The 16,457-nt window shown below is 38.1% G+C and overlaps 2 protein-coding genes and 1 long non-coding RNA gene across 4 annotated transcripts in view; 2 read left to right on the top strand and 1 right to left on the bottom strand.

Annotated features, from left to right (window-relative positions):
* The first annotated feature begins 1,424 nt into the window (after positions 1-1,424).
* LOC149651683 (uncharacterized) lies at positions 1,425-4,313 on the top strand. Its single transcript, XR_016371311.1, has 2 exons — positions 1,425-1,537; positions 1,652-4,313. It is a non-coding gene; the product is annotated as an uncharacterized LOC149651683 (long non-coding RNA).
* A 1,654-nt stretch (positions 4,314-5,967) lies between these two features.
* Positions 5,968-13,482, bottom strand: LOC149651682 (uncharacterized). The gene is made up of 12 exons (XM_089848677.1): positions 13,383-13,482; positions 13,180-13,310; positions 12,894-13,116; positions 12,167-12,373; positions 10,497-10,639; positions 10,308-10,440; positions 8,991-9,814; positions 7,829-8,911; positions 7,619-7,747; positions 7,457-7,555; positions 7,145-7,381; positions 5,968-6,595 (listed from the first exon to the last, which is right to left on the bottom strand). Exons 2-12 carry the CDS (start codon positions 13,267-13,269, stop codon positions 6,416-6,418), a joined length of 3,348 nt encoding a protein of 1,115 aa, XP_089704803.1. The 5' UTR covers positions 13,270-13,310; positions 13,383-13,482; the 3' UTR covers positions 5,968-6,415.
* Positions 13,483-13,629: 147 nt separating this feature from the next.
* Nhe1 (Na[+]/H[+] hydrogen exchanger 1) overlaps positions 13,630-16,457 on the top strand; it is a 115,251-nt gene continuing 112,423 nt past the window's right edge. For both annotated transcript variants that reach the window (XR_016371303.1, XM_089848696.1), the window contains exons 1-2: positions 13,630-14,332; positions 14,407-14,561. Coding sequence is in view for 1 of the 2 variants with exons in the window: in XM_089848696.1 (XP_089704822.1) it covers positions 14,187-14,332; positions 14,407-14,561 (301 nt within the window). In the remaining variant the exon portion in view is untranslated. The remainder of the gene's footprint in view (positions 14,333-14,406; positions 14,562-16,457) is intronic.

Below are 16,457 nucleotides of genomic sequence, written 5' to 3'. Positions count from 1 at the left end.
TATGGTCAAAATTCAAATCTGCGAGAGCAGCGAGACCGCAACGGACGGTTCAACGGTTGCCGCATTGCCATTGTGCTTGCTTTGGCTTAGGGCGCGGTGCTTACTAGGGAAGTGAAGGTAACAAAGAACTATTTCAAGAAATAACTAATGGACATTGGGATCATTTGATTCAGCGTTCACGAAGACAGGTTAGTAATTAATAATTACCTTCCTGAAGATACTTTCAGGTTAAAAATTAAAATTTTTTAATCGACGTTGGAACACTATCATTCAACTTCGCGCTCACTTAAATATGTTGTAATTATTCGTGTAAATTTTCCATGTCATTGACTGTTACTATGATTATTATAATTATTATTATAATTATTATTATGTGATACAATGATACAATGTGATGTATAATATTTTACTGTGATATTCTGAACTGTAAGGCTTATAGCCCTAGTTCGTAATAAACCAAGGAGCAAAAATGGTGGCTAAGGCAGGTTACTAATTCCTAATTACTTTCCTAGAGATAAGTCTAGACTTTCAGGTTAAATTCAAACCTTCAATGGACCTTGCAAAGCTAGGTTATTTTATCATAACTACTTTCCTAGAGATAAGTCCATACTTCCAGGTTAAATTTAACCCTTCATTGGACTTTACGAAGCTAACTCTCATGGCTTCAATGGACCTTGCAAAGCTAGGTTAAATAATCATGACTTTCCTAGAGATAAGTCCATACTTTCAGGTTCAATTTAACCCTTCATTGGACTTTACCAAGCCATCTCTCATGGCTTCAATGGACCTTGCAAAGCTAGGTTAATTAATCATAATGACTTTCCTAGAGATAAGTCCATACTTTCAGGTTCAATTTAACCCTTCATTGGACTTTACGAAGCTAACTCTCATGGCTTCAATGGATCTTGCAAAGCTAGGTTAATTAATCATAATGACTTTCCTAGAGATAAGTCCATACTTTCAGGTTCAATTTAACCCTTCATTGGACTTTACCAAGCCATCTCTCATGGCTTCAATGGACCTTGCAAAGCTAGGTTAAATAATCATGACTTTCCTAGAGATAAGTCCATACTTTCAGGTTCAATTTAACCCTTCATTGGACTTTACGAAGCTAACTCTCATGGCTTCAATGGATCTTGCAAAGCTAGGTTAAATAATCATGACTTTCCTAGAGATAAGTCCATACTTTCAGGTTCAATTTAACCCTTCATTGGACTTTACCAAGCCATCTCTCATGGCTTCAATGGACCTTGCAAAGCTAGGTTAAATAATCATGACTTTCCTAGAGATAAGTCCATACTTTCAGGTTCAATTTAACCCTTCATTGGACTTTACGAAGCTAACTCTCATGGCTTCAATGGATCTTGCAAAGCTAGGTTAAATAATCATGACTTTCCTAGAGATAAGTCCATACTTTCAGGTTCAATTTAACCCTTCATTGGACTTTACCAAGCCATCTCTCATGGCTTCAATGGACCTTGCAAAGCTAGGTTAATTAATCATAATGACTTTCCTAGAGATAAGTCCATACTTTCAGGTTCAATTTAACCCTTCATTGGACTTTACTAAGCCATCTCTCATGGCTTCAATGGACCTTGCAAAGCTAGGTTAAATAATCATGACTTTCCTAGAGATAAGTCCATACTTTCAGGTTAAATTTAACCCTTCATTGGACTTTACGAAGCTAACTCTCATGGCTTCAATGGATCTTGCAAAGCTAGGTTAAATAATCATGACTTTCCTAGAGATAAGTCCATACTTTCAGGTTCAATTTAACCCTTCATTGGACTTTACCAAGCCATCTCTCATGGCTTCAATGGACCTTGCAAAGCTAGGTTAAATAATCATGACTTTCCTAGAGATAAGTCCATACTTTCAGGTTCAATTTAACCCTTCATTGGACTTTACGAAGCTAACTCTCATGGCTTCAATGGATCTTGCAAAGCTAGGTTAAATAATCATGACTTTCCTAGAGATAAGTCCATACTTTCAGGTTCAATTTAACCCTTCATTGGACTTTACCAAGCCATCTCTCATGGCTTCAATGGACCTTGCAAAGCTAGGTTAAATAATCATGACTTTCCTAGAGATAAGTCCATACTTTCAGGTTCAATTTAACCCTTCATTGGACTTTACGAAGCTAACTCTCATGGCTTCAATGGATCTTGCAAAGCTAGGTTAAATAATCATGACTTTCCTAGAGATAAGTCCATACTTTCAGGTTCAATTTAACCCTTCATTGGACTTTACCAAGCCATCTCTCATGGCTTCAATGGACCTTGCAAAGCTAGGTTAATTAATCATAATGACTTTCCTAGAGATAAGTCCATACTTTCAGGTTCAATTTAACCCTTCATTGGACTTTACCAAGCCATCTCTCATGGCTTCAATGGACCTTGCAAAGCTAGGTTAAATAATCATGACTTTCCTAGAGATAAGTCCATACTTTCAGGTTCAATTTAACCCTTCATTGGACTTTACGAAGCTAACTCTCATGGCTTCAATGGATCTTGCAAAGCTAGGTTAAATAATCATGACTTTCCTAGAGATAAGTCCATACTTTCAGGTTCAATTTAACCCTTCATTGGACTTTACCAAGCCATCTCTCATGGCTTCAATGGACCTTGCAAAGCTAGGTTAATTAATCATAATGACTTTCCTAGAGATAAGTCCATACTTTCAGGTTCAATTTAACCCTTCATTGGACTTTACCAAGCCATCTCTCATGGCTTCAATGGACCTTGCAAAGCTAGGTTAAATAATCATGACTTTCCTAGAGATAAGTCCATACTTTCAGGTTCAATTTAACCCTTCATTGGACTTTACGAAGCTAACTCTCATGGCTTCAATGGATCTTGCAAAGCTAGGTTAAATAATCATGACTTTCCTAGAGATAAGTCCATACTTTCAGGTTCAATTCAAATCTTCAACAGCCATTGATACCATATAAAATGGTTAATTACTCCTAGAATAATAATCATCCTAGAATAGGTTGAAAATCGACCATTAATGATTCATAAAGGCGGGCCTTAATTTCTAATTAAGATCCTAGAGATAGGGTACACGTGCAGATAAAAATTAAGATCTTCCATGATTGAGGAGACCATACAAAATGGTTAATTAAGGGCTCTACAGGAATCTCTATGCTTACACGTGCAAATTTTTACCCCTACCAAATCTACAGTGCCAGACTGCCAGTGGAGCCATAGGTTTCAAATTTTACGCAATGACTGGACGCTATATAATCAATGGATGGTTCATTGTTTATGAATTGTTAAATAAAAGCCTGTACATTTTCTCTCTAACTAAAAGCTACAAAGAAGGCAAAAGGGTATAATGAGTCAAACCTAAGTTTTCGAAATTACATACAATTCACCCGGATGTGATAGTTATCTGCCCATATTAAAAAATTCGTTACAGTTCAATTATTCAAAACTTTAGATTTATTAGAAACATTTTAACCATCTCTGGGTGAAAATGCTAACCTAGATTTGATGTTGTAAAGAAAGTATGTTATAATGTTGTGATATACACTTATGGTATTCAACTTTCTCCTAAATAATAAATGAAGGTATGGCCTAGTTCTTAAGATGCACTTTTATCTTAAATAATGGCTATTACTAGGCCTAGTACTCGAGACTTAAATCCCCAAAATTTGCCGTAACGAGCCTTAGCCACACTGGCAAGCCTATTACCAAATATGACTAGAAATAATTTAAAAACTTCATCCTGTAAATAGTATCATTTCTAAAATATTTTACTTCATTAATCACGTTAAAAGTTCATAGAATAATTCCATCTGGAGACTGGAACTCTATGGCAGGGTTCGTACGGCACCTGGATAAGTCAGGGATATGGAAAATAGGGGAAAAAGTCAGGGATTTAAAACGTTCTCCTAAAAAGTCGGATTTTGTTTGGCATATCAAACCATGCTTCGAGAAATGCAGGTGTGATGAAGTTGGCTCTGGTAAACACCTTAAAATGGTCAGGGATAACCTGGAAAAGTCAGGGATTTTCAATGTAAAATTTCGTACGAACCCTGTATGGAGAAAAAGGTAGGTAAGAAAATTTAATAAATATCAAGGGTGTATGCTTGATATGGAATGTAACTTATGATATATCAATATCCCCTATGTAAATCTACATCTATGCGTTAATCTTATCAATTTATATTGACGTGTAGAGCCAACTGATTCGTGTATATATTTACTCCGTATGCGTAGTGTAATAAAAAACTAATTCTTCAATGTAATTCATCTTTTATACTCACAATGATTGTAGTAATCAAATTAAACTAAACCTTGACTAAACATAGGTTTTATCTTGGACTTTTTTTTTTTTTTTGCTCCATGCAATTGACATGCTAGGCCTAGGGCTGAAACAGCCCTTACAGCTCCAAAAAATTTTAAATTTCGCGGTTCAGACAGAATTTTAGGGCGACAATATAAGTTAATTAATCCAAGGTTTTATATTTAAGTTTTCTACACACATCAAGTAAAATTCGGTCCCAGGTTCGTTAGAATATATTTATACCTTGTAATAAAACGTTTTCAACGTACTTCATCTTTTATACTTACTATGATTGTACTAATCAAATTAGAGTTCACTTTTCGGTTAATTTTTTATACTTAAGCGACAGAGCAAGAGGAGGCCCTAACAACGGGTTTAATCGTTGCCTACATTAACGGTTAATTAACGGTTTTTAACGTAGGCAATGGTTTAATTCACAGTGCAGGGAGCCCACCGGTCCTATAATTCCTATATTTTTGAACCTGTCCTACAATTTATTATGTTATAATTTAATGAAAGGTCCTATAATATCCTATATTTTTGACTTAGTCGAAGTTTTCGTATAGTTTAGCATCAAATTTAGCTTTTTTTTATCGAGATCACATTTGAATAGACACCGAAATTGCCGAGCTCGCTTAGGATTTTTTATATATAATGGAAAAACTTTACTTTAGCTCGCGCATTTTTATATTTTAAGTTCTGAGTTTTCAAAGTAAAATCCAATTTGTTATTATTTATTTTTTGAGATTTTTCTACATAGTTTAAGCCCCAAAATTGTATTATATATGAGCATTTTTAGTCCTATATTTTCCTATAAAAACACATTTTTCTCCTATAAAATCCTATAATTCCGGAAAAAAATTCCTATCTTTCCTATAAGAAATTTAAATTTAAGAGTGAGGCTGCTCCCTGTTCACAGCGTACATGATTCGAGAACCGGAAGTTCATTCCGTGGACATTGACTCTGTGCCGTGTTTACTGGACGTAAAACCAGGGTTCGCTGGTTAACCATTAAACTCAGTCGCAAAGAGTTTCCCAACGCAAAGACCGTTTTTCCACGCAAAGAGAGTTTTCCCAGGCAAAGAGAGTTTTCCCAGGCAAAGAGAGTTTCCCCAGGAAAAGAGAGTTTTCTCCAGGAAAAGAGAGTTTCCCCACGCAAAGAGAGTTTTCCCACGCAAAGAGAGTTTTCCCACGCAAAGAGAGTTTTCCCACGTAAAGAGAGTTTTCCCACGTAAAGAGATTTTTCCCACGTAAAGAGAGTTTACCCAGGCAAAGAGAGTTTATCCAGGCAAAGAGAGTTTTCCCAGGCAAAGAGAGTTTTCCCACGCAAAGAGAGCTTTTCGGAGTTATAGGTAGCTCCTCCCCAAAATACGCCTATTTTTTTCGGGCAAACGAGCTCTAAATTCGGGGAAATGAGATCGGCTTTTCGGGCAAACGAACGTTCGGGGAAGTGATAGTCACCCTATACTACTACACTACGTTCCAATTTAAAAAGCGGAAAGACCAATGACACCCTGATTATAAGTTTTCCAAGGTAATCAACTATTGCGTCAGGTTACACCGAACGCACCAAAAATTCCCGCCGGTGTTTACTTTGGCCTGATTACCAAATATTACGCAATCACATCGTGTGGGCGGCACCTTTTCCCCACCGCTCAAATAATTCAAAACTCCACATAATTTAATGTACATTTTATTTAATAGTATTCAAATTCGGCATAAATATTTACAAAAAATGTTTAAGTATAAGACTTATCGTTGTCATTAACAGACAAATACGCTAAAAATATTAATTCACTGTCATCGTAAACTTCCCATACCTATTATCCAATGATATTAGGTGAAAATTATTGACCAGTTCCCGAACCTTAGGAACTGGCGAATAAAAATTCACTTATTGAGAAATAAAAATTAAAAACAGACATCCTATAATGACTTGAACATTGTCACACAAAATTTACCAGTCCTCCATGCTCTATATAAAACATTACGTTAAGAGTCCATAGGTGTGACCAGACCTTTTTTTATTATATAGTTTTAAGATAGTAAAAGAAATTGAGTCAACCTCAATGAAAAAATAATGGAATAATGTTGAAAACTGTCTAAAATGTTCTACAAAATTTCCCTAAGCGGGTAGCAAATCAAAATCGTCACTGACGTGTACCATTGGTACATAAATGTCATCTATAACTGGGGTTGACTTGACTTCACACATGGCTAATTCCTTCATTTTCCATTCCCAGTCTAATTTTTGCACAGCGTGTAATGATTCAGCTTCGTTATGGTGACGAAGCAATGTAGCTTCCTGTTATTAATTAATCATTAACGTTAAAATTAGTCGTTAACGTCGGTAATTAATCGTCGACGTCGTTAATTGATCGTAGACGTCGTTAATTAATCGTCGACGTCGTTAATTAATCGTCGACGTCGTTAATTAATCGTCGACGTCGATAATTAATGGTGGGCGTCGATAATTAATGGTGGGCGTCGATAATTAATGGTGGGCGTCGATAATTAATGGTGGGCGTCGATAATTAATGGTGGGCGTCGATAATTAATGGTGGGCGTCGATAATTAATGGTGGGCGTCGATAATTAATGGTGGGCGTCGATAATTAATGGTGGGCGTCGATAATTAATGGTGGGCGTCGATAATTAATGGTGGGCGTCGATAATTAATGGTGGGCGTCGATAATTAATGGTGGGCGTCGATAATTAATGGTGGGCGTCGATAATTGACCGTCGACGTCGTTAATTAGCCGTCAACGTCGTTAATTAATCCATAACGATACCAATTAATCGTTAAGTATTAAAATAAAGCTTACTGTGTCCTATTCATAAACAAACAAAATTACCTTAATTTTTTCCCACTTATCATCCACGTCTTGCAACCAGGAAAGGAACAATCTCCCGTTATATCGGGATCTAACGTTCTTATCCTTATCTTCTTGTTCCAGTTCCATACTATTGTATATTTCCTCGTCTTTTAAAATAGTGCAGGCTGACAATGGAACTGTTTGATTGGCCATGGCTCTAGCGGCCCGCCCATGAACTCTTAATATTTCTTGTTCAGCCGACAACACCAACTTTTCCTAATAAACGACGACACAAAAGTTAATTACAAACCTAAAAAAACAATTAACAATAATAAAACATTAATTTAATACCCTCTCAATTAAATGTTGCAAACGAAGTTTATAACGTTCGTTTTCTTGTTGTATGAAAAGTTCCTTCATTGAAGGCGTTAAAGTTTGAGGTGGTGGAATCTTAAAAAGTTAATCGTAGATAATTAAATTAAAATTAAAACTAACTACTTTAGTTAGTCTTACAGTAGGAACGGAGATACGACTGGCTTTATTTCCTTCAAGAACGTAAGAACAACGATTCAAAAGATAATCTTTATAACCTTGGGGAGGTTTAGGATGAACTACAAACATTGCTTTCCTGCGCTTATCAACCTAATTAAACAAAAATAATTTAATTTAATCCAGGGCAACTTAATTAATTAATTAATTAAGTAACCCTGAATTATTAATTACTTGTTTCCTAATATTGAGAAACATCTGATAACAATTTAAAAGTTGTTGCTGTTGTTGAGGTTGAGGATGAGTTGACGGTCCACCATTTTGCACTGATTGTTGATCTTCAGCGGCTAAGGAGCTTTGAGAAGATGAAGAGGAAGACGTACAAGACGAAGAGGCGTTGTTGTTGTTGTTTTGCGACGAATCCGCGTTAGATACCGGGTTATTATCCCTTGTACGAAGTTTTCTTTTACGAGGATGAAGTTCTGTTGAAGTACTAGGAGCGGTAGACTGATTATGTTCCTCGGTAGAACTTTCCCCCGAATGATCATTTCTACTTGAAGAACAAACGCCAGAATCGTTTCCACCATTAGCATTAGCTAAAGCGGCTTGCATTCTTTGACTGCTTCTCGTCACCCTTTGAAATCTTTCCTCTTCCTTTGATTTCAAAGGGGTATTGTTAGTCGAACCCGAACTAGAACTGGAACCAGAACCAGAACCAGATTCTCCACCAAAACCGCCTCCACCACCACCACCTTTGTTTCCATCTTTCCCATCTTTGACTGGGGTTCCTTCTTCGGATAAATTTCCTCCTGTGGAATCTCCGGGTGTTGATGAACCTCCATCCTCCGTGGGGGCGCTGATAACGTAAGGTAAAAGTGGTTTTGAAGACGAAACTTTACTCCTCTCTCTATTCTCAGTTTCACTGTTAGCGGCGGAACTAGCGGCTAAACCTCCCAGGACAATTTTCAAGGGAGGAACTTTAGGGGAATGTGGACTGCCAGTTGGTGAACCACCGTGAGATGTTGAACCTGAAGACTGAACAGTAGGCGCAACCGAAACTGGAATATGAGAAGTTGGAGTGCTTGTTTCAGAAGAACTGGAGGAGGAGGAGGTTGAAGCGGAAGCTTTCTTATCAGCGTCAACATTTTCATTTTGAGGGGGGCTTTCTGGGTTTGAACCGGGACCTTTCTTTTTATGGGGAGTAGAATTGGAAGCCAAAGTGCTCAGAGACTTGGGACTTCCTCCATTTGGACGTTGAGGGCCAACCAAAGGTAAAGTGGGGGGAGGATAATGATCAGCTTCTGATCCTGATCTTGCCTAAAATTAAAAACATTGCTCGTAAAAGAATAAAACTGACTTTTCAGTCAGATGTTCGGGTAAAGGTTATTATACACACCATATTTTGTCCAGTTCCTCTTGGATTTTGTCTTTGAGCCAATGGATTGGAGGGCGCATTTGACTTTGAAGAGGGTGTATCACTACTTTTCCTTCTTTTTCGGGGACTTTCATCCTTTTCATCATCACTTTTATAGTCCATCGCTTCCGAGGTGCTTACAGTTTGAGCCCTGGAACTCGATACATTTGTACCGGCTTGTTTCGAGCCATTATTTTCACCGCTATCAGCTTTATCAGAGGTTGACAAAGTCGCGTTTGCAGAGGCTTCCTCCTCCTTGGTACTAGCGATCAATTTTTTCCAGGCAGCATCTTTAGTGTCCATTTTATCATCATCTTTTTTGGGGCTATTGGTGTTAGCCGTTCCACTGCTACTACTAACAGGGTCGTAGGATTCGTCTCTCATTGATTGGGGAGTGGAAGATGAAGAGACGGGGGTCACAATGGCTCCCGGATTAGTGGGATTTGTTTGGGAAGAGGAAACTCCTGAGACATCTTCTTTTTTCGCTTGGAACGAATCGCGAGTTTCCATTGTAACGCAGTAAGTAGGATATTTAAGTTGAGAGGAGCTAACGTCATTGGCTTTTGAGGAAGAGGTGAAAGAGCCAGATGCTGGGCTTTTATCATCCTTTGTCTTAATTGTCTGAAAACGCAGTGTCAAACGCGGTGATGTGGGTTTCTCAGCACCTTTATAAGCTTGATTTTGCGGGGAATTCTTTCTCATTGTAATTTGGCTAAAACCAGTTCCAACAACGTGGTCAGAGCTTCTACTTGACTGAGAAGACTCCGAGTTAATTTTTCGTGATAAAAACCTACAATTAGCTGAAACTAAAACAAACACTTATTGAATAAAAATGTTTATTAAGGGTTCATACAAATTTTGGAAAACAAATTTCCCTGAGATTTCCACGCTTTTCCCCATATACTTCCCTGAGTTTTCCAGGTTTTTCCCGTATATGGAGTATCCTATGGATCAAATGTTATCGAAAGAGGGGGCAAATAGGACTATTACATAATCAAAGGACATCCCCGTATCTCTAACATAACCAGGGTTATGAGCCTCCAAAGTATAGTGTAATGTTAATCCTATGGAGGGAATATTCACGAACATTTTGCTTAATTACTCGGCCCCTAGCTGTTTGAAACAAATTTCCCTGATTTCCCTGAATTTTACTAAAAATTCGAAATTTTTCTGAGGTTTTTGTCAACTATTTATTTCCCTGATTTTTCCAGGTTTTCCCTGTTTTCCAGGTTTGTATGAACCCTGTAATATTGAATAAAACCACTACTTTCACATTCAATTTTATTTCTATAAGCTCACATTTATCTTTGTTTTGAATATGCTCTTCTATTAAATCAACTATATCCTTTTTAGACGCTAAATCAGACGCGGTTTTGAAAGTGAGGTTTTTTAAAAGGGGGTCAGCACCATATTGCAATAGAAGTTTTACCACCTAAATAATTTGTTGGTAAGTTTAAGCAAAAGAAGCGTGAAAAAAGTGAATTTTACTTCAGAATGTCCATTAGCAGCTGCATCATGTAATGGGGTGAAATTATCATAACCTATAGCATTGGCATCAGCTCCAGATTTTAGAAGATATTGAGCAATATCGTAAAAACCATGATTACAAGCTTCATGTAAAACTGTCCAACCTACAAGGTCAAACCACGGATTAAGAATGCGCGTGAGAAAATTTGTTTTCACGCTATAGGATAGGCAACTCCCGATCTCGAACGACAGCTTATTCTGTATATACTCTGTTACAACATCGGTTGTCAGCACGCGCAAACCTAGATCTCTATGTAACCTAAATTTGTGCGTGCTGACAACCGATGCTGTATATACAGAATAGAGCTATTTCAGAGGGGGTAATGGCTACGTCACCAATGCTATTTGCCCATAGAGAAAATCTGCACAAAATGGCCGCCCTGGTCCGCCAAAGGCAGGCCCAATTTTCGTAGCAGACGAAATTTTTCCCCCACTGAAATAGCTCTATAAGATGTCGTTCGAGTAAGGGGGTTGCCTATCCTATAGCGTGAAAACAAATTTCCTCAAGCGCGTCCTTTATCCATGGTCATATCATGGATAAAGAATGCGCGTGAGGAAATTTGTTTTCACTCTACACTCAACAGGATAGGTAACTCCCTATCTCGGGCGACAGCTTATTCTGTATATACTCGGTTACAACATCGGTTGTCAGCACGTGCAAAGCTAGGTTTCTATGTAAAGTAGCTTTGTACGTGCTGTCAAGAGACTAAAACTTCAGGATCAAAAGGATTTAAAATATCCGCGAGTTTTTTAGCTCGAGTGCACGGACCTCTAGACCTTAGTTTCAAGTACGTGTGAAAATGCCTACAACCTACTACACCTATTTGAAACTAAGGCCTAGAGGTCTGTGCACTCAGCTAAAAAACTCGCGGATATTTTAAATCCTGAAGTTTTTGGTCTCTACGTTAATCAAGGCCTGTGCACGACGCCGATTTTTATTTTTATTTTGGCAATTTAAGTTGCCAAATTCTCTCACCTGAGGCGCTATTAGCTTCACCTGAGGCGCTAATAGCTGGACCTAAAAAATTTGAAATGTTCATTTTCTCGCGCTTAGAATTTTAAATGCTCATTTTCGCGCGCTTAGAATTTTAAATGCTCATTTTCGCGCGCTTAGAATTTTAAATGCTCATTTTCGCGCGCTTAGAATTTTAAATGCTCATTTTCGCGCGCTTAGAATTTTAAATGCTCATTTTCGCGCGCTTAGAATTTTAAATGCTCATTTTCGCGCGCTTAGAATTTTAAATGCTCATTTTCGCGCGCTTAGAATTTTAAATGCTCATTTTCGCGCGCGTTTCGGTCCAGTTATCAATGAAATCGCGCGGTAAAATAGGGAGAAAATAAGAAGTCGTGTTACTTAAAAGTCCCCCCCCTTTGAAGCCACCGCGCACAGGCCTTGATTAACGTAGGCAACGCTTTACAGCACGTCCAAAGCTAGGTTACATAGAGACCCAGCTGTGCGCGTGCTGACAACCGATGTTGTAATAGAGTATATACAGAATAAGCTGTCGTTCGAGATAGGGAGTTGCCTATCCTATAGCGTGAAAACAAATTTCCTCAAGCGCGTTCTTTATCCATGGTCATATCTCAAAAACAATCCTAACTACTCTAGTTGGTTAGTAATATAGACTTACCCGCAAAATCAGTAGCCGTAACTTCGGCTCCTTGACGAATTAAAAGTTTAACTAACTTAAAATCTCCTTTAATGGCAGCGAGATGTAACGGAGTTTCACCTCTTTTGTTCCTTTTAACTAAATGTCGCGCTTTGAGAGTAGGAGGCCTAGCTTTCAAATTAGAGATGGCTGCGTTTCTTTCAGGTGTTATGAAACTGGATTTAGGGCCTGTAATAAATATTCTAAGTTCAATAGAGCCCTTTAGGCCTAAAAAATTCTCAACTCAATGAACCAGTTTTAAAAATTAGGCCTAACGAAGGACTACACTAAGCCTTGGCCTACGAATTTCTTTGTTCAAAAAATCACTTTATACAGAGAAGTTGTGAATTAAAACGTAGTAAAGGGGTAAATACCTTAAAAATGAATCGAAATCACCATTTAAGTTTCGGCTAAAATTTGAAATTTCATTTTTACCGGAGATAAGCTGTCGCCCGCGGTACACAGCTTTGATCCCTCCTCGCCTTACCAACTTATACACTAGGAGGGGGGACTCTAGAGTACACTGGAGCTGCTCAGTACACTTACGTGTTCTCCCCTCAAGGTCAACAAATCAAAAATGTTACTCTAGAGTACAACAGAGTAGCCCGGAGCATTCCATATATCCCCCCCATGGAGGGAGGAGGGGTGAGTTATAGGGGTAGAAATACCGTCGGAAATGTAAACAAAACTAATTAAAAGTGTATGTTACCATTATTGGAGCCAAGCTGTAGTAAAAGAGCTATCTGTTGTCTTTCAGATAATGGAACAATATTATATTCGTTTTTGGTTGCATTTTCAGATGTTGAATTTGATTTAGAAGGTTTTGAGGCATTATTCTCTTGATCTTCCAAAGCTTTATTTTCGGAAAATAGTTTTCTTTTACTGAATTTTGGTTGTTTAGAGGAAGGTGTATTGGGTAATTCTGCTTTAATCTGTAAAATAAAATGTATATAGATGTAAATTTTATAATAAATGAAAATATTTTAATTTCTTACCCTTTGACTTATTTTTTTACCAGCATAGGCTCCTGGTGAATTTTCACAATCACGTATTTTAGGTGTGTTTGGGTTTTCGAAGACATTCATTTTATATTATTTATATGGGAGATATAGTTTTACTGGGTTTCCTATAATTTAATTTAAATATGAAATAAAAGATTGTTAAGTTTCAGTAACAAATTAATTACAATTAACTGTACCTTGCTTCAATAATTATCAAACGCGAGACAGAAACGTGCTACTCTTCACAAGTCCATTTTGGCGCGAACATTTGCACTTGTGAACAGGCTAGGAAATAAGGCAGGTTTACAGGTCAAAAACCAGTTTATTAATAGCTTGGACCACTTTTTTTATTCAAAACGTGAGGGTCACTGGTCCCAATGACTAGTTTATTAATTGCAAATCTATAGGAGAACAAGGGTGGGGACCAGTCTGGAGACCAGTTTATTATTTCGGAAACTAGGGGGTCACTGGTCCCAAGGACTAGTTTAAAAATTATGCTTATTTCCCAGCCTGCTTGTGAAGTTGTTTTGGCGCGAAACTATCACATTTCCGGAAACTGTCGGGATCAAAAATTTGCAGTCGGCCGTGGAGGGTGAAGTCAAGCTTTTCCCATGTTATTTTAACATTGAAAATACAGGAACACGGCAACCTGGTACCGGAAATAAATCTTTGCATTACGTAATCAGAGCAGACTTCCTGTTGTTTCCCAAGAAAATTCGTCTGCTAAGGTGTCAAATTAACTACGTGGTTTCTGGAATCTCGGATGCATGCCGATATGGTCGTAATTATAACTAATTAAATCAAAGTTTTTAAAAGAAAAACTTGAAAATAACGTAACATATGTATATTATGTGAATAAATACCGCAATATACGAAAACCAAATCATTTCTAACGGAAATAGTGCCAGATAAATATATTATTAGCTAAGCCTTGTCAATAGTTATTATTAATTACTTTAATAAATAATTAGGCATTGAATCTTTAAGATCGCGCAATCAAAATGTTTTATCGATATTATTTGAAAATATTATTATACCTAACTATCGGTTTTAGCATTGCTTATATAAACGCATCTTCTCTCGAAGATAAATCTGACAAATCCAAAAATAATGATACTTCCTCCTTAACAACGATCATTACTAATGGGTAAGTCTCGCAATCTTTCTGCATTCCCAACTCGCGAGGCAGTAATTCTCATAATTACCGAACATTGAATCAAGATCCGAGAACCAAAAACTGGTCACAAATGCCACAAATGTTCCCTCCACACAATCTAGTCCAGCTGTGGTTGTTGACCCAGTATTGCCAAAGAAAGGTGCGGCTGAGGAAGAGCATCATTCTAGTATGACTATATTCTTCGTGTTGACTGTCATAGGTACCTAAAACGGGTCATTCCTATTTTAGAGGCCGTTTTCCATAGTGGTAAAATTTTTAGTAGGATGGTAGTAAAAATAGTAGTATTCCCCCTACGAGGAAAAGCGGAACCTATGATGGAGAAAATAGTATGAATTGCTACATTGTGCCGACTAACCATTAATTGCCGCCTTTTCCAAAATATTGCTGACTAACCATAAATTGCCGCCTTTTCCAAAATATTGCTGACTAACCATAAATTTCCGCCTTTTCCAAATATTGCCGACTAACCATAAATTGCCGCCTTTTCCAAAATATTGCTGACTAACCATAAATTGCCGCCTTTTCCAAATTATTTCTGACTAACCTTAAATTGCCGCCTTTTCCAAAACATTGCTATATTACTGTCTTTTTCAGTGTAAAGAGGCGCATACTTAGCCTTTCGTGAATAAACAGGAAAAATGAAATGGGGTAATGCACTGGCCTTTTAACAAGGCGTTTTAAGTGTTCTAATCGCGTGGCCAGTACAGAATGAACATGCAAAACGAAATGTTGGAATAATACATTGGCCTTTTAACTAGGGGTCCTAAGAGACCTAATTGCGAGGCCAGTACAGATATGCCCTTACGTTCAAACGAGATTAGAACAGGTTAGGTTAGGTTTGGTTTAGGCGAGGCGGGTGAAATTCCATGTCGGGCCTCTCAAGTAGGCGTTGGTAGTGGCCTACTTGAGAGGCCATTAGAAAATAAACATGCAAAACGGAACCGTGGACAATTACACGGGCCTCTGAACTAAGCGTTTGTAGTGGCCTATTTGAGAGGCCAGTAGAGAATAAACACGCAAAATTAAACTAGGGACAATACATGGGTCTCTTATCTATGTTTTTATCGTCGGCTACTTTGCCGTTCGTGAATAAATATTAAAAACGAAATGGAAGTATCACATTGGCCTTTAAACTAGGTGTCCTAAGTGGCCTAATTGCGAGGCCAGTACGGATATGTCCTAACGTTCAAACTAGATAAGTATAGGTTAGGTTAGGTTAGGTTAGGTTAGGTTTGGTTAGGTTAGGTTAGGTTAGGTTAGGTAGGGTTAGGTTAGGTTGGGTTAGGTGTCGGGCCGCTCATCTTCGCGTCAGTAGTGGGCAACTTGAGAGGCCAGTAGAGAATAATCAAGCAAAATGGAACCATGGACTATTACACTGGCCTCTCAATTAGGCGTCTGTAGTGGCCTACTTGAGAGGCCAGTAGAGAATTAACAAGCTAAATGGAACCATGGACTATTACACTGGCCTCTCAAATAGGCGTCTGTAGTGGCCTACTTGAGAGGCCAGTAGAGAATTAACAAGCAAAATGGAACCATGGACTATTACACTGGCCTCTCAATTAGGCGTCTGTAGTGGCCTACTTGAGAGGCCAGTAGAGAATAAACAAAGAAAATGGAACCATGGACTATTACACTGGCCTCTCAATTAGGCGTCTGTAGTGGCCTACTTGAGAGGCCAGTAGAGAATAAACAAAGAAAATGGAACCATGGACTATTTCACTGGCCGCTCAACTAGGCGTCAGTAGTGGCCTACTTGAGAGGCAAGTAGAGAATAAACAAGCAAAATGGAACCATGGACAATTACACTGGCCGCTCAACTAGGCGTCAGTAGTGGCCTACTTGAGAGGCCAGTAGAGAATTAACAAGCAAAATGGAACCATGGACTATTACAGTGGCGCCGCCAGAGGTAATCGCGGTAAGCGACTGCTTACTTCAAATTTTGAAGGGGGCCTAATTTTGGAGGAAGGGCCTCATTTACAACAATACGATTTTACTGAAAATATTCAAAATTTAGTCCTGGAGTCGCAGGTGGAATACCGCGGTGGCTATTACAGGTTTGGCCGGCTTTTATCGCTATCATAATGGGATCAGGTTA

This window comes from Phalangium opilio, unplaced genomic scaffold (assembly GCF_054372755.1).
Source record: "Phalangium opilio isolate 3A_F unplaced genomic scaffold, DU_Popi_V2 ptg000082l_1, whole genome shotgun sequence".
Classification (NCBI taxonomy): Eukaryota; Metazoa; Arthropoda; class Arachnida; order Opiliones; family Phalangiidae; genus Phalangium; species Phalangium opilio.
Note: the sequence above shows the minus strand (reverse complement) of the source record. Positions and strands in the feature narration are given on the sequence as shown.